General features: G+C 43.8%; 1 protein-coding gene across 8 annotated transcripts in view; it reads right to left on the bottom strand.

Moving 5' to 3' along the window:
• Positions 1-4,940: 4,940 nt before the first annotated feature.
• Positions 4,941-24,535, bottom strand: part of Gapvd1 (GTPase activating protein and VPS9 domains 1) — a 102,340-nt gene continuing 82,745 nt past the window's right edge. For all 8 annotated transcript variants that reach the window (XM_070013577.1, XM_070013600.1, XM_070013568.1 and 5 more), the window contains 9 exons: positions 20,899-21,021; positions 18,451-18,580; positions 16,863-16,972; positions 16,221-16,380; positions 14,981-15,168; positions 11,952-12,165; positions 9,606-9,678; positions 8,260-8,457; positions 4,941-6,770 (listed from right to left, as the gene is read on the bottom strand). In XM_070013577.1, coding sequence (XP_069869678.1) covers positions 6,630-6,770; positions 8,260-8,457; positions 9,606-9,678; positions 11,952-12,165; positions 14,981-15,168; positions 16,221-16,380; positions 16,863-16,972; positions 18,451-18,580; positions 20,899-21,021 — 1,337 coding nt within the window. In that variant the 3' untranslated portion in view covers positions 4,941-6,629. The remainder of the gene's footprint in view (positions 6,771-8,259; positions 8,458-9,605; positions 9,679-11,951; positions 12,166-14,980; positions 15,169-16,220; positions 16,381-16,862; positions 16,973-18,450; positions 18,581-20,898; positions 21,022-24,535) is intronic.

Below are 24,535 nucleotides of genomic sequence, written 5' to 3'. Positions count from 1 at the left end.
TCTCCTTGCTCCTGTAATACTGGAGTAGGATGGTCCTCAAACGTCTTCCTTCAGTCTCCCCCATTCCTTTCCCCGCCCCCCCCGCCCCCCAGCCTGGGCCCCTCACGGCCATAGGTCACCATCAAGAGAAGGAAAGGTCACCAAAAAGAGGCAAATAACCCAGAAGTAGGAAAGCAGGTCCTGATGGGGGAAGCGGGGGATGGGTAGCACACCAGAAGTCCCTCTGCTTTGAGCAGGGGCTACTGCACCCTGTTATTTTACCCAACGCTGATGAGTACTAGACATAAAACTCAGTGGCTCACGCCTGTAAGCCCAGTGACTTGAGAGGTGAAGATCAGGAGGATGGAGTTTGAGGCCAGACTGGGCAAAAAAAATTAAAAGCTGAACCCATCTCAAAGGTCAAGCTGGGCATAGTGGTGCACGCCTGTGAACCCCAGCCATGTCAGAGGCACAGATGAAAGGATCTCAATCTGAGCAAAAACATAAGATCCTATCAGAAAAATACAAGACTGGGAGTACGGCTCAGGCGGCAGAACACCTGCCCAATGCAAGGCCCTTGGTTTTGTTTTGGGGGGTGTTGCAAGGCAAGCATGCTACCTTACAGCCATGCTACAGCCTTCTTGTTCTGGTTGATAAGGGTCTTGTGCTTTTCTGACCTAGGCTTCCCTCCATAGTTGGGATAAAGGCACATACCACCAAGCTCAGCGCTTTCCTGCTGAGACCATGTCCTTTTTTCTTTTCTTTTCTTTTTTTGGTTCTGGCTGCTGTGGGACCCCAATCTTCACCCAGACTCCCACATTGCTGGGTGATGAATGCTCACCCCTGTGCCCAGCTGTTGGATGAGAAGGGGTCTCAGGCTGACCTGAGCCACAATTGTCCTGATTTTGCTTTGTCAGTAGTGAGGATTAGGGGTGTGAGCCACTGGTGCTCTGGAAGACATTCTAAAAGCTTAGACCAAAATGGGGATGAGACAGGAACTTGGGTGTCACCAAATGCTGTTGTCTTCTGGAGATGCCGCACACTCTGGAGTTGAGACAGCTTTGCAGAAGCAGGCCAATGGTGAGTGGGGAAGTGTGGATTCCGCACGTTAAATAGAGAGCCTGTGCGTAACGCTGAACGCGCCTCGTCCTTGACAGCACCTTTCTTTCCCACTTGTACTTGCCACCTGACACACATTGGGTTCCAGAGAAGCTCCACTTTTGGGGAGTAGTCAGCAGGGGCGCGCGTGTGTGTGAGGAATGCAGACTTCCAGGACCTTCTCTGGCAGTGGAGGCAGTGGTGATGGGAGGCCACCTTAGGAACCCCCATATGAGATGCAGGCAACAGCACTGCTCTCCTGGGATTTCTGGTGTCACTCTGTATACATCTGGATATATTCTAAAACAAGTACCAGGAGTGGCCACAGGGTAGTTGGGAAAACAATGGCTTAGAGTTCTTTAGAGCATTAGAAATGGCCCAGCACTGAGCTGTTTCCACGTCTACACACAAGGTAAAAAATATTTTCTGGTTCCACTCAAGCAGATTTTCCAGCATTCTGTCAATGCCTGAAAAAGTCTGCGGACTACATTTTATTACACTAGGCAAATGGAAAGGACTCATCTGAAATGAAATACTCAAAGCACTGAACACTTGGGACACATTTATGGCCAAGAGACACAGACAACTCCAAGTTGGCAAAGATCACAGTTTGAAGCCAGCCTGGCAAATAAATCCATGAGACTTTAACCAGCAAAAAGCCAGAAGCATGGGCTGGGAAGGTGGCTCAGTGGTAGAGCGCTTGCCTTGCATGCATGAGGCTCTGGGTTCGATTCCTCAGCACCACATAAGCAAAAAGAAAAAAACCGGAAGTGGTGCTGTGGCTCAAGTGGTAGAGCGCTACCCTTGAGCTGAAGAGCTGAGGGACAGCGCCAAGGCCGAGTTCAGGCCCCACGACTGGACCCCCCCCCCCAAACAAAACAAAACAAAAAGCCAGAAGCAGAAGTGGTCTAGTGGTAGAGTGCTTGCCTAGCATGTATGAAGTTCTGGGTTTGATTGCTCAGCACCACAAAAACAAAAAAAGCTGGAAGTGGTGCTGTGGCTCAAGTGGTAGAGTGCTAGCCTTGAGCAAAAAGCAGCTCAGGGACAGTGCCCAGGCCTGAATTTAAGCCCCAGGCCCAGGACTGGCCAAAAAAAAAAAAAAAAAAAGCTAAGCAGAAGCTTAGCCAGTACTAGTTAGGTCCTAGTACTAGTGTAGGTGTGTGTGTGCACACCAAAAAAAAAAAAAAAAAAAAAAAAAGGCAAAAGGGGCTGGAGGGGTGGCTCAAATGGTAGCATGCCTTTAGAGCAAGCACAAGGCCCCAAGTACAACCCACTACCACAAAATAAACAAGCAACCACCACCACCACAACAAAACAGAAATTCAGAATACTTTCAAATCTAGGTAAGTTGGAGTACTCATTGTAATACTAAAGAGTAAATAAAACCAAGCCCTAAGCCAGCTGCCAGTGACTCCTATCTGTAACCCTTGCTACTCAGGAGACGGAGATCTGGAGAACCGGTGGTTTGAAGCCAGCAAAGGCAGAAGTCTTTGAGAGTTCATCTCCAATTAACCAGCAAAATGCCAGGCTGGAGACATGGCTTCAATAGTGAAGTACAAGTGGAGCAAGCAAGCTAAGTGAGGAGCACGAGGGCCTGAGTTCAACACCCAATAGTGGAGGGGGGAAAAAACCCAAGCCTTAAGCCAGCTTTTAAACATTCCCTCCTAAATGAAGTACAGGAGACTCTGGGAGCCCCTTCCCACTGGGGAGGGCAGCGTCAAGTCGCCAGGGGCTTTGCCTCTGTGAGCCAAGGCTCATCTACTTAGGAAGTTCCTCGGCTGGCGAGGCGAGTGCTGTGATCAGATGCCACTGCACTACCACGCAGGGTGGGTGGGGCCTCCGGAGCGGCTACTAGGGAGAGGTCAGCTATGAAGAATCACAACCATTGCTGTTCACCGCATCACACGTGGTGGCTGCCCTACGCCACTTCCTTTCTATGCGATCCTTAGGTGTTCACATGGGAGACAGTGTGAATTCATGGAGGATGTCAGTCACACTCAAGAAGTCGGATTTCCAGAAACGCTTCTCAACACGCAACAGATGATGGAAACATACAGCCTGGTAGAGACTGCCCTCCCTTTTAATCAGTTTCACAGAATGACAGTACAGTAATTGCGTGGGAGGCAGGCCCACTCCTGCTCACATACAAGACTGCAGGCTCATGAGTGGACCTGTACAAAGGGTGGTCAGTTGGAGGGGCAATACAAAGCTTTGTAGTACAGGTGACACATGGATACGGTAGACAGGACAGACTGGCACCTTGGCAGAGATGAAGGCCCCCATCTCAGACTGCTGAACTCCGCTTCGGGGACTCCATGGTTAGCCCCGGCTTCCCCGGGCATCTGGCTCTATTGTATTTCTTTCAAGTGTTCTCACCGGTAACAGCTATTCCCTGTCACCTTACATCCTTAACATAAAGAAACTACCCATTTGGCAATGCTGTTGAACATCTTGGCAAATAGCATTGTTGTTCACTTTCTAAAAATACTTTGAGCATCAAAAAAGTCTGTATCTACCCCTCCTCCCAATGACAGCAATCGCTTAAAGAATCAACTCACTAGACTTCAAAGAACTGTGAGGGAAACCACACAGACTTCAAATGGAGAGGCAGCAGTGTGGGCTGTGGCCCTGAGTACACAAATCACTACATTTCTATCACAGTTACAAAACCCACTAAGAACTCCCCTCTTCTCACCATTAAACCTCACACATTTACAACACCTCGCTGACCTACCTATCTATGCTTGGCCCAAACAGCAATTGCTCTGACGGGTGACAGAAGAGAGAACCTCTTCTACCTGCCTCTGCTCCAGGCTCTCAGGCAAGAACTCACGCCAGCTCTTTCCTGCTCAGGGCTAGGATTTTGTTCTCTTTGTATGTACTTTAAGAATATATATATATTTCTAAAGTCCACTTGAGATAAAGGCTTTCAGGATACAAGAGGAAAAGAAAAAACACATATCATTCATTTCTATTTTCAATCCCGTGGAGGTCCCGATTCACTACTACCGCTGTATATCTGTGTCTAAAGACGTTCATACACAGGTTTTTACAGAGAAAAAGCAAAAGAAAGTGATGAGTAAGGCCAAAGTATTAACCAAAATGGAGAGAGAAAACAACATATTTACCAGGTGTTTATTCCCCAACCTCCCCCCACTTTTTCACAAGGACCATCTTCAGTTTGTATTCCTATTCCTTCCAGAAGCAGAATACTATCAGAAAATATAAACTCATCTTTCTCTTCCTTTAAGAGACGTTCATTCTATAAGACTTCAGTGAGCTAAGCCACTGTCTCCCCACTAACCATTCCGTCAGTTCTGAAATAACTGGTGTAATGTTTACCAAGGGTGAATTTGTGCTTTTGCACTAATCCTTCCTATAGAAAAGGAAGGAAGGAAACATAGTATGAACTACTCAAACATCTACTTCTTGCATACTCCCACAACCATAGATGACTAAATCCTAAACTGAAAAATCAACCCTACAAGAAGTTCCACCATGAAACCAAACTGATGATGGTTACTGCTGATAACCCCTGGCTCTGGACAGGGTTTTCAGAGGGAAATCCTGGAACAGCTGGCTGGCCCGGAACAGCACTGTGCTCCTCTGCTGGCACTGAGTACAGAGGTGTACCATGCTGATCTCTATCTCACCACCAGCTTGAGCACTGTAGAGGCCACTTCCTGCCTCCAGTGTAGTCGTATACCACATAGAAAGAGCTTTGGCGCAATGTCCACATCTTCATATTTATTTCCACAATGATAACATGGGGTATATTTAGTTACCATTGCAAAGGGGAAAAAAACAATCTCATTGATTTATGAGTTAAATCCCATAACAATGAACTCCAAGTATTCCAAGACTTCTGTTGATTAAGATTTATTGAATCAAAGGCTGAAGAAAATGGACTCCTATCTAGGTTCCAGAAGACGTGTTACACAGTCTTTGTGTACGTATGATGGCATATGACTTCTAATACCCTGGCAGGGTGACAGTGATGGCCCATGAAGCTCATGACTATGCGTTTCTCCATCAGACATTCAAAAGGACATTTTGCAGTACTAGTTTTGACTTTGATCTCTCCCTAGAAGGCAGAAACCCCATCCCACACTCCTATAAAAATGACCATTTTGGTACTTTAAAATAAATGAATTAGAAGAGGTGGAGGCATGAAGAATACTCAGCTTCTTTTGGCATTATGAAACAGATCTCGGACAGCAGACAGCTCTGTGTCCATCTACTCAAAGCTGGTGCTCACAGGTCCCTTTAAAGATGCCTGGAAATGCTGCCAACAAGACTCAAAATTACGGGGCTACAGCATTTGTCATAAAAGAAGCTGACACTTGGGAAGTGGTCAGCGACAGCCTATGTACCAGGTGTGTGCTTGAAGCTCTGGTGTGTCTCCTTGGCCAGCTGCTCAGCACCAAAGGCTGGTCCTGATTAATTAATTATTGGTGTGCAATGCAAACCAATAGTGAAACACAGAAGAGGGAAAAAAAGGCACAGAAACCTGCCAAAATAGATTTCTTTCCATAAGAATAGGATGGTTGATTAAAATAGTTTATCACTAGTAAAACTTGTAACACTAGAGCAGACAATACAAATTAGTTTTGTGTTTTTTTTTTAAAAAAATGACATTCACTGAATTCCTGATCTGTGCATTCAATGTGAATAATCATTAAAGTTATCGAACAGTTAAAGGGTTGCAAGGAGCTCTGTTTGGGATTTCTAGGGAACACTTAGCATCCAGAGAAGAAGTACCACAACGCAGGCAGATGCAACTGCTTGTTCCTATGGAGTGTGTGAGGACTGAAGTCTGCTCCTGTGCAGGATTCCACACGTCCATGGCGAGACCAGCCTAGGCACCACACTCCTTGGCAGACACCATGACTACAGACTTCAATAAACTGATTCACACTTTCATAAATACTCCTGTGTGTTTTCTGCTTTTAAGCTCAGCTTAAATTTTGTCAAGGAAACCATTTCACAAGAGGGTATGTCACAACCTACTATCAGCAATATTCCTTGTTTATTAGAATCTGAAGATATCCATATTACATCAAATATAAATATATATTATATTTACATTTCCTTCTTAGCTTCTCAACTTAGAGGTGAGTGTATTTATAGATAATGCCACAAATACCACTGTTCTAATCCTCAGTGCAGATGGAATCTTCCTTCCATTTGATGCATATTAAAAGAGGTGTACTATTCTTTTTGAAAATAAAAGAATGGGATATCCATATGGAGATCTAGAAATTTCCTAAGAGAGTCTGGTCTGTTCTTCAATGTTGGTCCCCTTCTGAGTAATATTCTCTATGTGGGACAAGGGGATAAAGTACGCATTATCACAAAGGAGAAGAGCCCAAAGAAAAAAGAGCCTGCTTGTTAGCACATTAATCTGTTTAGTAAAGATCTGTTTTAAAATGTCTGAATGCTGTACAATATTATACAAAAACAATCTTCAGCCTTCAAAGCAGCGGCTACATGTTCTTAGGGGATTGTTTGCCAGACTAACAATTGGCTGTGGTGGTGGGTTTGGGTCTTGGTCACTTCCGGTCATCAATGGTTTTAATGAATTCCACAGCTGCTGTGAACTGCATCCACCAGTAGGACTCCTCCCCAGACAGACAGTTGGCGTAGAAGCTACTGATATACTGCACGGTGGACAGCAGACAGGGTGGGTTTGCCTAGAGAAGTAAATAAAGAGCCAATTGCACAAGTGCTGTGCCCAAATCACCTAAGTACCTGTTCTTTTATGAACAAAAAAGCCCACACATCCTTTTGACAATAATCCCCAAACTACCTTTTGGAAGTAATTTGTAAACAATACTACCAGTAGTAACAGTATATTGGGAAGGTAGACTGGTTCTAATCCTAGCTATTCTACCTACAGCTTTCTATTCGGTTAAGACACTAATCTTTCTGATCCCTCTGGAGGCAAAAGTTAGGCAAGCAAATAAATGCTGCAGACAAACTGGGTTATAACTGGTTAAATGTGGGTAGACCCAGCTGAGAAAGAAACACTTTAAAAAGGTAATGCATCCTCTATAGCAAGAGGGAACACAAACCATCTCCTGCTTCTTCTTTTTCTAATGTGGAGACAAAGGACATAGGTTGTTAAATGGTTGGGAGAACAAGTCAAAGCCCTTGCCTTAAAATGAGCTTAAACTAGCTCTGCAGTAGGACCAGACCGATTACAGGTCTTTCTATAGCAAGAAAGACAAACTGACAGCCAATGTGCTAAGATTCGACCTCCAGGCCAAGTTCCAGTGGTAGAAATATCAGCAACACTAAGAACTAGTGAGACACATGCCAAGCACACTGCAGCCAGCAACAGAGCAGTGTGTGTGTCTCACACAAGCAAGTAATGCAACTGTCCTCACTGAGCGTTAGTGTGCACTCCAACTCCATGGCCACTCATAAATCTTCAAAGAAAACTGAAAAAACTTTAATTTTACAGTCAAAGGAAAAGACAGGGTTGGGAATGTGGCTTAGTGGCAGAGTGCTTGACTAGCATGCATGAAGCTCTGGGTTCGATTCCTGGCTCAAGTGGTAGAGTGCTAGCCTTGAGCAAAAAGATCTCAGAGACAGCACCCAGATCTTGAGTTCAAGTCCTAGGACCAGCACCATAAATGAATGAATGAATGATAATTATGTGTGATTACAAAGAAGTCAGATGAAGGGAGAGGTGAGTGCTGACCTGCTGGTCTGTCCAGCGAGCACTAAAGGGGCCTGTGAAAGGTGGGGCACGGTCCAGCACAGAGCCTGCCCTCTTGTCTTACTCAGCCACACACGCTAAGTCCTGCCAAGGACAGAGGCAAAATACAAAAAGCAAAAACAGGGGCTTTAAACAGAAAAAAACAGGGGCTGGGAATGTAGCAGTAGAGTGTTTGCCTAGCATGCATGAAGCCCTGGGTTCCATTCTTCAGTACCACAAAAATAAAAAGTAATAATAAAATTATATTTAAAATCAATAAGTAAAAGCAGGAAACAGTCATCTAAAAAGGCCTCACATCCTTTCTTTCATAAACCCTAACTTTGTGATCAGAACACACCTTGCTATTAGACATCTTTCTTGGTTACAGAAAGGAGCCCAAGACTCTAAACCCATGTGAAGCTCTGTGCCAGCCTGCTCAGGATGCCACACTTTTCGACTGACACTGGTAAAGGCCCCACCTTTATGAGAACGAACACCAACACGGGGACAAAGTCATCTGCCCCGGGCACGGAGTCCTCGTTGGCCAGGCTCAAGAGGTTCATGATGGTGGAGCACATTCTCAGGATGCACTGCACTTTGTCCCGGGGGGTTTTGTATGCACTTATTGTCCTGATTTCTGACTGTGCAGATGGCCACGGTGCCTCCCGAAGATACACCTAAATGAGACAACAGAAGATATGCATCATGAATCCAACAGCAACATGCGCAGCAATCCTGGCCACCGCCCAGTCAGGAGGTAGTGGCTTTTCCCTTTCTTCAGTAAAACTGCACTGCATTTTCTTCCCCTTCCACCAAACATTAAATCCCATTTCAACTTTTACATAATTTGTTTTGCATTTAAAAACAGAACAAAGCTGGGCACCGGTGGCTCATGCCTGCAATCCTAGCTACTAAGTGTACAAGGTCCACTCCTGGATAATGAGCAGACCCCATCCAGTACCTGTGTTACCTAGGCAACTGGCACACCTGGAAGAGGTCACATCTGCATCCACTGAGGTCACATCTGGATCTGATGTGGCCATACCTTTCTCTCACCTGGTCCCACCTCCCTTTACCTGGCCACACTTTACTCCACCCCTACCCTAGATAAGGCCTAGCCCAAGGCCAGACGCACTCTTTGCCAGCCGCGGGGAGAGCCAACCTGGCCTGGTCCCAGCAGGTCTACTAAATAAACCTATCCCTTATCTGAATACAATGTGCATGGTGTGGTTCTTACTCAGCAACCTCTTTTTAAAACCTAACACTAAGCAGGCTGAGATTTCAGGATCGCAGTTCAAAGCCAGCCCAGTTAGGAAAGTTTGTGAGACTTATCTCCAATAAACCACCAGAAAACTGGAAGTAGCATTGTGGCTCAAGTGATAGAGTGCTGGCCTTGAGCTGAAGAGCTGAAGGCCAGCGCCCAGGCCCAGAGTTAAGCCCCAGGACCTACAAAAAACCAAAAACCAACAACAATAAAAATAGAACCAAAACGGGCTAGGAAGGTGGCTCAGTGGTAGAGTGCTTGCCTTGCATGCATGAGGCCCTGGGTTCGATTCCTCAGCACCACATAAGCAAAAAGAAAAAAACCAGAAGTGGCACTGTGGCTCAAGTGGTAGAGCGCTAGCCTTGAGCTGAAGAGCTGAGGGACAGCGCCCAGGCCCAGAGTTCAGGCCCCATGACTGGACCCCCCCAACAAAACAAAACAAAACAAAACAAAACAAAAAACAGTTGTGCAATTGGGATTTTCTGTTTTACTGAACTCTAGTTCTCTAACAAAGCATGAATGTAATATTCCTGTAGCCCGCGCCACATAAACCCACTTTACCTCTGGTATCTGAAGAGCTCTGTGGTTTGCAGTTACCACTTTGGACAATCTCTGGATATGTTCATGAAGAACCCTGAAAAAACCCCCAAAATGTAAATGTAAATACACATTTCAGAAAACAAAGATACATAGTCATAATTGACATTTTTGAAACCAGTTAACACATTTTAGACATTTCTAGATACAGATTATAATTACACCTATGACCCTCTCTTAACCGCATTCTTTCCTGTCAAAGCAAAACAAAAACCCACCTTATTATTTATCTAGGCATGCTGGTACATGTAATCCCAACATTCAGAAGGCTGAGGCAGGAGAATCCCAAACTCAAGGTCAGACTGGTCTATACAGTGAGATCCTTCCTGTATCTTAGAAATGCTGAGTGAGCTGAGGGGGCGCTGCTCTCCTCTCCTGGGTTGGGATGGCCCCCAGTGAGGACATACCACTCAGGAGACAACAGTAGTGAGGGGAAAGGCAAACAGTGAGAGGAAAGCAAGAGGACTTGAGATTTTACGTATAGAAGGAACTCTATCATTGTCCAACCCCTCATTTTGTAGATGAGATAATTAGGATTAAAAAGGTAAGGAACTGCCTCAGTTGAGAAGGGGCCAAACTATGTTTGTTGGCTTCCAGTGCTCTATGCAGACACTTGGTTTGCTCTTGACAGACACTCTGTTAAGGCTGTAGAAATGCCATAGAGAAATGGGCAGAAAGAAGGTACTCTCTGCACTAAATTCCCAACTCTTTATCCTGCACCTGATGCTCTAGAGAAACAGACCTGGAAGGCTGTGCACACCTAAGAAGGCAGGTTGCAGTGATCCCAAACCTCCTAAAATTTCTGTAGGGCTGGAGTATGGCACAGTAGAACAGCATTTGTCTAGATGTGTGAGGCCCTGAGTTCCATACCCAGCACAACCAAAAAGAAGAACAAAAATCGGTTAAAAAAAAACAAATAAACATATAAATCACTTAGTAATTTCCCTTGAGGGCTTACTTAATGAGCCTCAAGAGTCACTGGATGAAGCAAGCCACTGTTAGTACTGGGAAGCATGCTAACAACTTTAACTGAAACAGAAACAGTACTCAGAAAAACTGTGTATCTCATCTATTCTCTCAATACCCCAAAGTAACCAATGTTACTATTCCAGACTATTTTTCTGAAATGACTATTCATTAAACTCATTAAAATACTGGGGGCTAACCTCAGGGTCTTTTTGTTCTCTACCACAAGCTATATCCCTACCCCCTAGGATTACTTTTTAAAGTAGCTTTATTAATGCATAACTCACCAACTATACAATTCCACATATCTGTTGATATTCAAATAAGTAACAATTCCGTTAAATATATAATAAGCATATGTACTATGACATTGACATCATGAATAAAAGTATCATTTCCTCTCTCATGGAGGGTAGAAAATGATGAAACTTACCAAATGATCACACAAACCTGTCATCAAGAACGGGAGAGAATCTGCTAAACACTGGACAGAACTGGGGGTAGGGGAGGGGAATGCAATTGTGGAGGTGGGAGGAAAGGGATGGTAGGGGAAAAACAAAGGAGGAGGCAACAATGCTTGATAAGAAATATACTCATTACCTTGCTCATATAACTGTAACCCCTCTGTACAGTATTTTCATAATAAAAAACTTATTAAAAAAAGATCATAATCCTGGGAAAAAAAAAACAAAACATTGTACAGAACAATACCCCACAGCAAAGAACCACCTGGCTCCAAATGTCAATTCTGCAGGGCTGAGAAGTATAACTCAACAAGTGGCAGATGGTACTAAAGAAAGGGACCAAGCCGGGAGCCAGAGGCTCACACTTGTAATCCTAGCTACTAGCTACTTAGGAGGCTGAGATCTGAGGATCACAGTTCAAAAGCCAGCCTTGGTACAATAGGCTGTAATACTCCTTATCTCACAGAAGTGGCACTGTGGTTCAAGTGGTAGAGCGCTAGCTTTGAACATGGAGGCTCAGAGACAGTGCCTAGCCCTAAGTTCAAATCTCAGGATTGGCACACACAAAAAGAGCCAAATGTGGTAGTATATGTAAGAAGAGTATAGTCTAAGGCCAGCCTGAGTAAAAGTATAAAAGCCTTTCTGAAATATAAGCTAAAATCAAAAGGACTGAAGGTGTGGCTCAAGACCCCAATTCAATCAAAAACATTTCAGTCTGACATCTCTGAAAATAGGTATTATTCTTGATAGTGCAACTCTGATGAGTGAAAACTAGTAACTGAGCTATTTCTCTTTACTGTCAGATATCAAAACACAGGCATAGCTTGCCTCAAATGCAGGACTACCCATACATCTATGTAGTTCAACACAAAGTACTCACTGGTCACGAAGTATGTCCCCATCCTGATTAGGATAGAAAGCAAGCTTGAAAATCCGGTTCATCACACTTCGTTCGATAGCCAACTGGGCATCCTGAAGCTGTTCTTCACTGGCATTTTGCCAGATGACATCCTGAGCCATTGCACCGTAAAGGAACTGCAGAAAATCTTCTACTTGAGCAGTTTTATCATCAGCTGCTGTGAGTTTCTGAAAGTCTCCAATGAAAAGTATTTTTGAAATATACCATGATGGCTGGGAATGTGGCTTAGTGGTACTTGCCTAGCATGCACTGGGTTCAATTTTGATCCCCTGGGTTAAATTCCTCAGTACCATGTAAACACAAAATCCTGGAAGTGGAGCTGTGGCTCAAGTGGTAGAGCTCTTGCCTTGAGCACAGAGGCTCAGGGACAGAGCCCACCCAGGTCCTGAGTTCAAGCCCCAAGACCAGGCCCCCTTATCCCCTAAAAATACATATACACCATGAAAATGTAAAAGAGGAATTATTGTAGTCCCCCCATCCTGTTTTGTTTCCTAGCTTCAGTTAACCTTGATATGAAAGTATTAAACAGAAAAGTCTAGAAATAAGCAATTCATAAGTTTTAAACTGCATATTTTTGTGAGTAACAAAGAAATTTAGAAGCCTCTGCTCCATCTAGCCCAGAAAGGGAGTCCTCTCTGTTCAGTGCATCCACTCAATATATGCTACTGCTCATTAGTCACTTAGTAGCCATCTCCCTAATCAGTGTAAATACAAGCATATGAAGTGTCCGGCATCCACTGGGGAGTAGAAGCATCTTGAGTAGGAGCATCTTTATTTACCTCTGGTAAATAAAAGGAGACTACTCTATACAGATTATTTCAGTTGCTAATGGGGCAGACACCAAGACCCTAAAGCCAAGAGTGAGTGTTGTTTAGAAGAATATGCAGCTATATCATTAAAAAGAAGAGAAAGTAAAAAATATACAAGTATTTAAGTTCAAAGCTATATTATAACACTCAGAATTTAAAGCAGAAGGATCAAAAGTTTGAGGCTATAGGGCTAGGAAGGTGGCTCAGTGGTAGAGCACTTGCCTTGCATGCCTGAGGCCCTGGGTTTGATTCCTTAGCACCACATAAGCAAAAAGCTGGAAGTGGCGCTGTGGCTCAAGTGGTAGAGCGCTAGCCTTGAGCTGAATTGCTGAGGGACAGCGCCCAGGCTCAGAGTTCAGGCCCCACAACCGGACCAAAAAAAAAAAAAAAAAGTTCGAGGCTGGCTGGGAGCTGGTGGCTCACACCTGAAATCCTAGCTACTCAGGAGGCTGAGCCCTAACTATCATAGTTCAAAACCAGCCCAGGCAGGAAAGTGTGAGATTCTTTATCTCTTCTAAATGGCGGTGAAGCTGTGGCTTAAGTGGTAGAGCACTAGCCTTAAGCAAAAAATTCAGGGATAGTGCTCAGGCTCTGAGTTCAAGTCCTAGGACTGGAACACACATAAAAAGTTTGAGGCCCATTCCAAGCTAGGCTACATTGAACTCTAGGCCAGCTAGTGTTACAAGGCGAGACCATGTCTCAAAGAAACAAAAAACAAAAGAATCTATGAATCAAAAAACTTAACTCTTGGGGCTGGGAAGGTGGCTCAGTGGTAGAGTGCTTACCTTGTATGCATGAGGCCCTGGGTTCGATTCCCCAGCACCACATAAGCAAAAAGTGGTGCTGTGGCTCAAGTGGCAGAGTGCTAGCCTTGAGCTGAAGAGCTGAGGGACAGCGCCCAAGCTCAGAGTTCAGGCCCCAGGACTGGACCCCCCCCCCCCCAAAAAAAAAAAAGTAACTCTTGGGGCTAGGAAGGTGGCGCAGTGGTAGAGTGCTTGCCTTGTATACATGAGGCCCTGGGTTCAATTCCTCAGCACCACATAAGCAGAAAAAGCCAGAAGTGGTGCTGTGGCTCAAGTGTAGACCTCTGGCCTTGAGCTGAATTGTTGAGGGACAGCACCCAGTCTCAGAGTACAGGCCCCACAACCAACCAAAAAAAATTTTTTTAACTCTTTAGTTTTTATGATAAATTATAATATTCAATCCATGAAAAAAAAGAAAATTATTAGAGATTTGGCATCAAAGTTTAATGATTTCCAGGGGTGGGTACAGTAGCTCACACCTATAATCCTAGCTACTTGGATGGTAGGTGCAAGGGCAGCTGGCGCTCATCTCAAAAAATATATTGTGTATGCCTGGATTCCAAGTTATATGGGAGGCTTTAGGCAAAAGGATTATGGGAGAAGGCTAGCCCCAGGGGCAAAACATGAAAAACCTTATCCAAAAACTAACTAGAGCAAAAAAGGGCCGGGAATATGGCTCAAGTGGTGAGCACCTAAATAGCAAGTATGAGGACTTAAGTTTTTACTCCAGTACTGCTAAAAATAAACAAGATATAAACTAATAATTAAGCCTTGTTTTTTGAGAAATGATCTTGCCATATAACCCACCCAAGCTGGGTGACTCAGCTACCCAGTGTGACTCAGTCTCCCATGTGTGGGGATATCACACCCAACTTTAAAATTTATTACTAAGAATCCATAAAAGAACTGGGTATTAGTGGGGTGCTGGTGGCCCATGCCTGTAATCCTAGCTTCTCCAGAGGCTGGGAACTTTACTGTTATCTGAGGATTACAGTTCAAAGCCAGCCTTGGCAGGAAAGGCTGTGGACTCTCAATCACCAGAAAACAGGAAGTGGAGCTATGGCTCCACCTTTGCCTTAAGCAAAAGAGCTTAGGGATAGTACCCAGGCCCTAAATTCAAGCCCCACGACTGACAAAAAAAAAAGAACTGAGTATTAAAAAACTGTTCTAAGACAAATGGGTACTTACACAAACAAAACAAAACAAAAAAAAAGAAAATTGTCCAGTCTTTCCAATAATACATGATTGAAGAGATGCTTCATTCAAAGTATTTTTTTCTCCCAATACTTTTCCTTTTTTTCTGGGGGGCGGCAGTATTGGGGTTTGAATTCAGGGCCTGAGCCTCAACTCCAGCTCTTGTCTAAAAGCAATCAATTACCTTGAATGAATTCTCTGATCTTCTTTTCTTTGCTCTCAAGCAATAATCTCACACAAACAGTGGTAAAATACCGATTAGCCACCTCTTTGTCCCGCAAAACCCTTTGCAAGAGCCTTTCCAGGTGAGCCTGTGTGGTCTGCAGTCCTTGTCGACAGCGTGTGAGATAAGCGATGTACGGGGCTCTTTTCCTAAAAAGAGAAATGCTTTGTAGGAGAGCAGATGTATATAGAAGCACTAGCAGAGGTTGAGCATCCTATTTTAAAAATTAAATTACTTTATAAACTTTGCTTTTAGTTGGGTGCCAGTGCCTCACACCTGTAAATCCTAGATACTCAGGAGGCTGAGATATAAGGATCACGGTTCAAAGCCAGCCTGGGTAGGAAAGCCCCTGAGATTCTTATCTCCAATAAACCACCAGAAAACCAGAAGTGGCACTGTGGCTCAAGTGGTAGAGCGCTTGCCTTGAGCTGAAAAGCTCAGGGACGGTGCCCAGACCCAGAGTTCAAGCCCCATGACTGACTAAATAAATAAATAAATAAATAAAATAAAACAAACTTTGGTTTTACAAACTGGCATATCCGTCCAGCTGTAGACACGTCATGTGGGGACTGTTGTTAGCTCAAGAGACAGAACCTTTGGTGCTTATTTCTGACTAACTTCATTAGGTTGAACATTTAGCTACCTAACTCACTAAATGTTTCTAAGTACCTTCACATACTTGGTCCATTTCAAATGGGAACCTGATTTCCATGCTGGAAGGACCTCCTACTTAACAGGAAGTTGACTATTACAGAAGACTAAAAGTACCAAAAAGTGCAGATTACATACAAGCCATTAAGCACCCTCCACTAATTATTTGCTTGTAGCATAAATATAACAAATTATTAGAAAACTTGTTCCCCTATCCTTGGAGGCTCTGTATATGGTCTAACTACCCCAGTTATACTTTTTCTCATAACCATTAGCAAGAGCCTGGAAGCCAGAAAAGGTTAACAATTCCCAGGCCATTCCTGCTTCGCTGGTCCACTAAAGGAATCTGTCCCAACACTTCTGAAACAGGAAAGTGATAATCTAGTTATCCTGGCCTCACTTCTCTGTCACTAAAAACTGCTTGTTTACATTCAGGTAAATATAGCCACCTACTCTGTAGTAAGTCCAGATTCATTTCTGAAATAAGGACCAAAAAGAAACCCCTTGCAGCTACAAGTCAGGTCCCCAAACTGAATGGGTCAGGGCTCACCTGTAGTCCTCAGCGATGGACGCCAGCAGCTTCCTGCAGGTCCTGTTATCAAAGCGGCACACGCAGCGCATGGTTTCCTGAAGTTGAGCCATTAAGTTCTTGTCTTGTAAATTGATTGCTTCAGCTATTTGAACTTTTAAGAAGCACACAATTTCATTGTCTAAATACAAAAACAAGGCTTCTGTTATTACTGAGAATTCCCATGGGTTTACATAGCAGCCTCTGAACATCAATTCTACTATACTATGTATCATCAGAACTACTCACATCTACGGGCTGGGAAGGTGGCTCAGTGGTAGAGCGCTTGCCTTGCATGCATGAGGCCCTGGGTTCGATTCCTCAGCACCACATGAGCAAAAAGAAAAAAGCCGGAAGTGGTGCTGTGGCTCAAGTGGTAGAGCGCTAGCCTTGAGCTGAAGAGCTGAGGGACAGCGCCCAGGCCCAGAGTTCAGGGCCCACGACCAGACCCAAGAAAAAAAAAAAAAAAGAACTACTCACATCTAGAAAATACAAACTATCATTAATCAAAGTGCCCTTATGCAACCTAAAACAAATGTATGACGTTGAACAGCTAGATATTGGCAACTTCATATGGTTAAAGCTGTATCTTCAGGAAAAGCTAAGCTATCCGTAGCAACTTACCTTCTGGGTCTGTATGGTCTGGCAATCCATTCCTTGTTGAATGAGTTAGCACTGGGAAGGCGACAGAGTCCGCAGAGCAAAGAGCAAGCCTCAGTTTCTTTTTTGCATCTCTGAAGAATAAGTACAGATTGGATTTATTACTTTATCCAGAATAGTAACATTTTTTCCTATAGTGGTACTAGAGGTTAAGCCTAGAAGTAGTACATTTTGCTAAGGCATATGCTCTACCACCGGGCTATAGCTTCAGTCAAAACGGTCACATTTTTGATTGTTTAATAAATAAATTTATAAGTGTTGCTTCAGGACTCAAAATTTTCAAATAATCATTTTAAAAAAGGTAAGTCTGACCTGCACCAGTAGCTCATGCCTCTAATCCTAGCTACTCAGGAAGCTGAGATCTGAGGGTCCTAATTTGAAGCCAGCTGGGGGGAGAAAAGTCCCCCTGAGATTCTTATCTCCAATTAACCATTCAAATACTGGAAGCAGAGCTGTGGCTCAAAGCAGTAGAGCGCTTGCCTTGAGCAAAAACACTCAGAGAGGGGCTGGGAAGGTAGCTCAGCGGTAGAGTGCATGCCTTGCAAGCATGAGGCCCTGGGTTCGATTCCTCAGCACCACATAAACAGAAAAAGCCAGAAGTGGTGCTGTGGCTCCAGTGGTAGAGCGCTAGCCTTGAGCTGAAGAGCTGAGAGACAGCGCCCAGACCCAGAGTTCAGGCCCCATGACCGGCAAAACAAACAAACAAACAAACAAAAAAAAAACGTTCAGAGACTGCTCCCAGGTCCTAAGTTCAAGCTTCATGACCAACAATAAACAACAACAACAACAAAAAAAACCAAACTAACTTTTTTTGGGCTGGGAATGTGGCTTAGTAGTAGAGTGCTTGCCTAGTATACATGAAGCCCTGGGTTTGATTCCTCAGTATCACATAAACAGAAAACGCTGAAAAGTAGTGGCTCAAACTGTGGCTCAAGTGGTAGAGTACTAGCTTTGAGCAGAAGAAGCTTAGGGACAGTGCCTAGGCCCTGAGTTCAAGCCCCAGGATATGAGAGAGACAGAGAGAGAGAGAGAGAGAGAGAGAGAGAGAGAGAGAGAGAGAGAGAGAGAGAGAGAGAGAGAGAGAGAGAGGAGGGGGAGGGGGAGGGAGGAGGGGGAGGGGGAGGGAGGAGGGGGAGGGGGGAGGGGGGGAGGGGGAGGGGGAGAGGGGAGGGAGGGAAAGAAATACAGGCATGGCCTGGTATGAGGAAGGCAGGTTTACTGGGATAGTGGCTGTGTCATCACCCTGTGGCTGGACCCCTGCAGGCCAAGTCCTTGCTTCCTGTGTCCTCCCTGATGTACCTTACACGGGCAGAGGCAGAGGCGCTGCAGCCTGTTGCATTTAAATTTACATATGTGGCTCATGGACATATATTAGGTGTTGTTTTTTAATCCCTGAATTAATGCTCTAGATGTCTGACATCCACAAATAAAGCTAAGTCTTCTTACAAGCAGCACTTCACTCTTTTCTGTTTCATACTATTAATGACTTAATGAGTCACTTAACTTGAATGAAATGGTGATTTAATACAAACCCTGCAAACAAATGTAATACCTGTAGGAGAAAGCTGAGTCCTGAGGGTGGGCTGCTTGGCTGGCAGAGTCAGGGAGATCATCAGCTGAGATGTTCTGTAGAGTTTCATCACGAGGAGAATCATGTGCACTTTCACCATCAGCCAAGACCTCTAAGTAAACCCATCCCCAAGATGATGATGAACAGGTTAATGTGGTTCCAGAAGAACTCAGAGCAAGACAACTGTAATAGCATTTTTTTATTGTTGTTGGTTGTGGGGCTTGAACTCTGGGCCTGGACACTGTCCCTCAGCTCTTCAGCTCAAGGCTAGTACTCTACCACTTGAGTCACAGCACCACTTCCAGTTTTCTGGGTGGTTTATTGGAGATGAGTTTCATGGACTTTCCTGCCCAGACTGGCTTTGAACTATGATCCTCAGATCTTAGCCTCATGAGTAGCTAGGATTACAGGTGTGAGCCACCAGTGCCCGGCTGTAATAGCATTTTCTCACAATAAGACTCTGGATGAAAAATATGGAGAAAGATAAACTCCCATACTTAACCAGGTTATAAAGAGCAATGCATTGAGAGAAAATGCTGGAAAAAAAAAAAGACTTTTTTGTTGTTTTTTTTTTTAACCGCAAACTAAAACAGTAAAAGACTAAGTAAAATTAGTTAATATTCTGTAATCAGAATAATTGAACTGGGCTGGGATGGTGGCTCAGTAGTAGAGCGCTTGCCTTGCATGCATGAGGCCCTGGGTTCGATTCCCCAGCACCACATAAGCAAAAAAGAAAAAAGCCGGAAGTGGCGCTGTGGCTCAAGTGGTAGAGCTCTAGCCTTGAGCTGAAGAGCTGAGGGACAGCGCCCAGGCCCAGAGTTCAAGCCCCACGACCGGACCCAAAAACAAAACAAAACAAAACAAAAAACCAAAACAGAATAATTGAACCACAAGAGCCTCAAAAAACATTTTATTAAATAATACCTTTTTTTAGAAACTCCTTGCCAGTCAAAAAAAAATCCCTTCCTCTGGTATCTTGGTTGGTCAACAGCTGGGCTGAGGTAGATGCAGAACTCAAGCATCCCAAACTCCTAGCAGAGTCCTCCTGCCACCCCCACAAATAAACCAGGGAGCACCTCACAAACATCAAGGGCACTACCACACTTCCCATAGCTGTTATGTATTTAATTAGTCAGTTAAAACAAGGTCATACATATAATGTCAAAAGAAGTAAAAAGTTTCTGAATGTGAACAAAGACATTGGATTCATTTAGTAAAATATCCTTATTCTTAGGAGAAAAATGTTTCAGGAAAAAAATAATGTAGGGAGAAAAATGTAACAAAACATTAAAACGGGTAGTCCAAGCCGGGCGCTGGTGGCTCACGCCTGTAATCCTAGCTACTCAGGAGGCTGAGATCTGAGGATCGCGGTTCAAAGCCAGCCCGGGCAGGAAAGACTGTGAGACTCCTATCTCCAATAAACCACCAGAAAACCGGAAGTGGTGCTGTAGCTCAAGTGGTAGAGCGCTCGCCTTGAGCTGAAGAGCTGAGGGACAGCGCCCAGGCCCAGAGTTCAAGCCTCACGACCGACAAAAATAAAAAACAAAAAAAAAAACGGGTAGTCCAAGTATAGAGAACATGAGCCTTCACTACACAATTCTTTCAACTTTCTGTCATTTGAACACTTTTCAAAACAGAAGAAGCAGAACTTCTCTTCTTCCCTCACAGGAGTTCTGTTCACAACCAGGTCATGTTACCAGTTTATGGGATATGTTTTCAAAAGATTCTTCAACATACACAAGCATACATACAAAAACACATACACACACAACTATACACACACACACACACACACATGCAAAATGCTACTTATGTTTTTATATACTTTTGCTTTTGTTTAGTTTATCTTGACGACTTTACTAGTATTCCACTATGAGGAGAACAGAATCCTATAAAAACAACAATGTATAACCTATCCTAAGTGTCTGTGACCTCTCATCAGTGAAGTGGATAAAAGAACACTTCTTAGGGGCTCAGAATATGGCTTAGTGGTTGCTTGTCTTGCATGCATGAGGCCGTGGGTTCAATTCCTCAGTACCACATAAACAGGAAAAAAAAAAAAAAGCCAGAAATGGAGCTGTGGCTCAAGTGGTAGTATGCTAGCCTTGAACAAGAGAAGCTCAGGGACAGTACCCAGGCCCTGAGTTCAAGCCCCAAGACTGGCCAAAGAAAAAAAGAACACTTCTTAATAAAGCACATGCCAAATCCTACTGATGTCACCCCAGCCTTCAAGGATGACAACGCTAAGACATCTATGCATCTGGGTTATCTGGGGGTGTACAGCTTCATGGACATTATTAGTCTGATTCAGTTACATCTGTAATTCTGAAATAGTATACTGATTCCCTACAGTGATTCATTTTAAAAGCTACTGAAACTGGACTCTTTACCACTAGCTAAAAAGGTTACAATTTAAATATTAGTGATCACCTGTACTTTCATAGTTTGCCATTGCTCCTTCACTGGGGCTGCTCCGTTTAATGGCATTCCGGTACTTGTCCAGAATGTCTTCAGCAACCTGAGCTTGTGCACTGAGCCTAGGGCTGGGATCATCTGCAGGGGAAAGGAGAGTATGAGAATTAGCTCCCTGGGCTTGTTCCAATTCTGTTGTTAGTATGATACCAGTAGCATAAATCCCAAAGGCGGATTAGGAGGTAAGAACTTAAAAAGAGCACATATCTCAGTGTTACAAGGCACCATGCAGCTGCCATATCTAGGTCTAAGAGCCTTGCTAAAGCAGGAAACTGGAGGGATCATTTCACCTTATCATCATCACCGGAATTCTGCATGACAGTGTCAAGTTCAGTGCAGACTGAATGGATGATGGGTTTCTAAGGTGCTTAATAATGTCAGTCACTGTTATTAGACATTCATACTAACAGAACTTCCAACAGTGCTTTGTTTTAGAAAGGGAGTCTTACTATATATAGTCCAGACTGGTCTTGAACTTGTGATTCTCCTGCCTCAGCCACCTGGGTTCCAGGATTCCAGGCATGTGCCACTATGCCCGGTCCAACAATAGAATTTTATGTACAGACTTAAAACATTTCTATGACAGAGTAAAAGAAAGGACTATTTAGGTGGGGCGCCGGTGGCACACGCCTGTAATCCTAGCTACTCAGGAGGCTGAGATCTGAGGATCATGGTTCAAAGCCAGCCTGGGCAGGAAAGACTGTGAGACTCTTTTTTTTTTTTTTTTTGGTCGGTTGTGGGGCTTGAACTCTGGGCCTGGGCGCTGTCCCTCAACTCTTCAGCTCAAGACGAGCGCTCTACCACTTGAGCTACAGCGCCACTTCCGGTTTTCTGGTGGTTTATTGGAGATAGGAGTCTCATGGTCTCTCCTGCCCAGGTTGGCTTTGAACCGTGATCCTCAGATCTCAGCCTCCTGAGTAGCTAGGATTACAGGCGTGACCCACCAGCGTCCAGCCTGTGAGACTCTTATCTCCAATAAACCACCAGAAAACCGGAAGTGGCTGTAGCTCAAGTGGTAGAGTGCTAGCCTTGAGCTGAAGAGCTCAGGGACAGCGCCCAAGCCCAGAGTTCAAGCCCCACGACAAAAAAAAAGACTATTTAAACTCAAGCTGCTTCTTCGTGATGAAAGAAGTGTCATTCTCTATTCTTTCCTCATATGACTCTCACTTTCTCTCTCTGTTTCTCTCTACGCCACATTTGAAAGCTACAGGGCCTCATATTCTTGCCCTGTAGATCTCAGCATGTCTGTGCAGCAACCTGCAATAGTCAGAGGCACTGCTAGAGGATCTAGGCATTCTGGGCATATTGGGATGTTACCTGGGTTGCACAAAAAGAAGTTTATCACATCACAAATGTGTCTCTGTTTACATAGGGCTTCTACCCTGTTAACAAAAGCAGACTAAAACAATGACATTCTAGCCATAGGTGTGCTACTGCACACACCCATAATACCAGCAACTGGGAAGTAGAGGTAGGAAGCCCGAGAGTTCAAGTACAACCTGGGCTACCTCCCAAGACCCCGTCTCAAAAAATCAAGGGCTAGAATGATATAGGTCACTGGTAGAGCACTTTGCCTAATACATGTAAGGCCCTGGGATAGAGCTAGGCCAACTGGTAACCAACCATATGTCTATATTCTGTTAGAATCCAATTTGTAAAAAATTTCTAAAATCACATCAAAACCATTAAATACACAGTGTGTGTGCATGCATATAAATAGCAGTTAAATAAGCAGCAGCCAACATTGATTGAGCATTAGCCACATGCTAGGAACTGTAAGCACTTTATGTGGACTATCTCAATCACTAAACAACCTTATGAGAGGAACTAGTATCAGGCTATTTTATACCAGAGAAAATCAAGGCATAGAGAAATGAAGCAGCCTATTCACAGGCTTTTCTTTTAATTCCACCAAACAAATAGTATTCATGTCTTTGTAAAATTGTATTGTTACAGATAGGATTTCCAAAGTAATATTCTGCTATAATATTTGAATTCAAGATAATAGATTCCTAATCAACTTTTCCAAGATGTAAACTGAAAAAAAAAAGTATCATTATAGAACCTCATTTTGGAGAGAGAGTACTTTTTGGTTATAGCTTTAGAGTATTATGAAGACTCTGAAAAGGGGACATATGTAATTTGGCTAAGTAAGAACTACAATGTTGCTTATTACCATTAGCACAATCCTTAACATTTTTAACCCAGGAAAACAATTAAAATAAAACCTGCAATATAGCATTCAGGTTAGTACTGGCTACATAGGGCTTAGTGATAGATTATTTACCTAGCATGTATGAAGGCCTGGGTTCAATCCCTAGCACCACAGGGATATCTGTGTGTGTGTGTGTGTGTGTGTGTGTGTGTGTGTGTGTGTGTGTGTGTGTATGTGTGTGTACATATATACATACAGATAGACCTAACTAGATAGGTAGCTATAAGCACATTATTTTCAGTTAGTATTGGCTACATAGGGCTTAGTGGTAGACTATTTACCTAGTATGTATGAAGGCCTGGGTTCAATCCCTAGCACCACAGGGATCTCTCTCTCTCTCTCTCTCTCTCTCTCTATCTCTCTCTCTCTCTCTCTCTCTCTCTCTCTCTCTCTCTCTCTCTCTCTCTCTCTGTGTGTGTGTGTATGTACACATATATACATATAGATAGACCTAACTAGCTAGCTAGCTATGAGCACATTATTTTCATCGTAAATAACTAATAAAAATGATTTAAAGCCACTAGGCATCGATAACTCACGCCTACAATCCTAGCTACTCAGAAGGCTGAGATCTGAGGATTGTGGTTCAAAGCCAGCCTGGGCAGAAAAGCATGTGAGATTCTTATCTCCCCGCACCGCCCCCACCAAAAAAAGAGAAAAAAATTAAGAAAGAAAAACAACTGGATGTTGAACTGTGTTGCTCAAAGTGTCACAGCGCTACCTTTGAGCAAAAGAAGTTCAGGGACAGCTCCCAGGTCTGTTTAAGCCCTAGTAGAAGTTGGAAGAGGTTTAAAAGTAATGTATGTTAAAAGAATAAAAGTTATATAATTGGGAGTCAATCACGGAAAAACTACCATGTACAAATACTGAATGACTGCTGGAGACCATGAAAAATTCACTTGAGCTGGGAAGGTGGCTCAGTGGAAGAGTGCTTGCCTTGCCTGCATAAGGCCCTGGGTTTGACTCCTCAGCACCACATAAGCAGAAAAAAAAAGCCAGAAGTGGCACTGTGGCTCAAGTGGTAGAGCGCTAGCCTTGAGCTGAAGAGCTGAGGGACAGCGCCCAGGCCGAGTTCAGGCCCCACGACAGACAAAAAAGAAAAAAAGAAAAAGAAAAGAAAAACTCACTTGATAATAACCTTTATTTATTCCTTCAGCAGTCCTGGGGTTTGACCTCAAGGCTTCCCATTCTCACTTGGCTTTTTCACTCAAGAGTGATAAACTTCCACTTGAGTTACCGTTCTACTTTTGGATTTTTGGTGTTTAAATGGAGATAAGAGTCTCACATACTTTTCTCCCTGGGCTGTCTTCAAACTGTGACCTCAGAACTCGTCTCCTGTGTAGCTAGGATTATAGGTGTGACCACTAGTGCCTAGGCATA

This window comes from Dipodomys merriami, unplaced genomic scaffold (genome assembly GCF_024711535.1).
Source record: "Dipodomys merriami isolate MVZ:Mamm:240054 unplaced genomic scaffold, mDipMer1.0.p SCAF_11, whole genome shotgun sequence".
Taxonomy (NCBI): Eukaryota; Metazoa; Chordata; class Mammalia; order Rodentia; family Heteromyidae; genus Dipodomys; species Dipodomys merriami.
The sequence above is the reverse complement of the archived record's forward strand: the minus strand, read 5'-3'. Positions and strand labels throughout refer to the sequence as shown.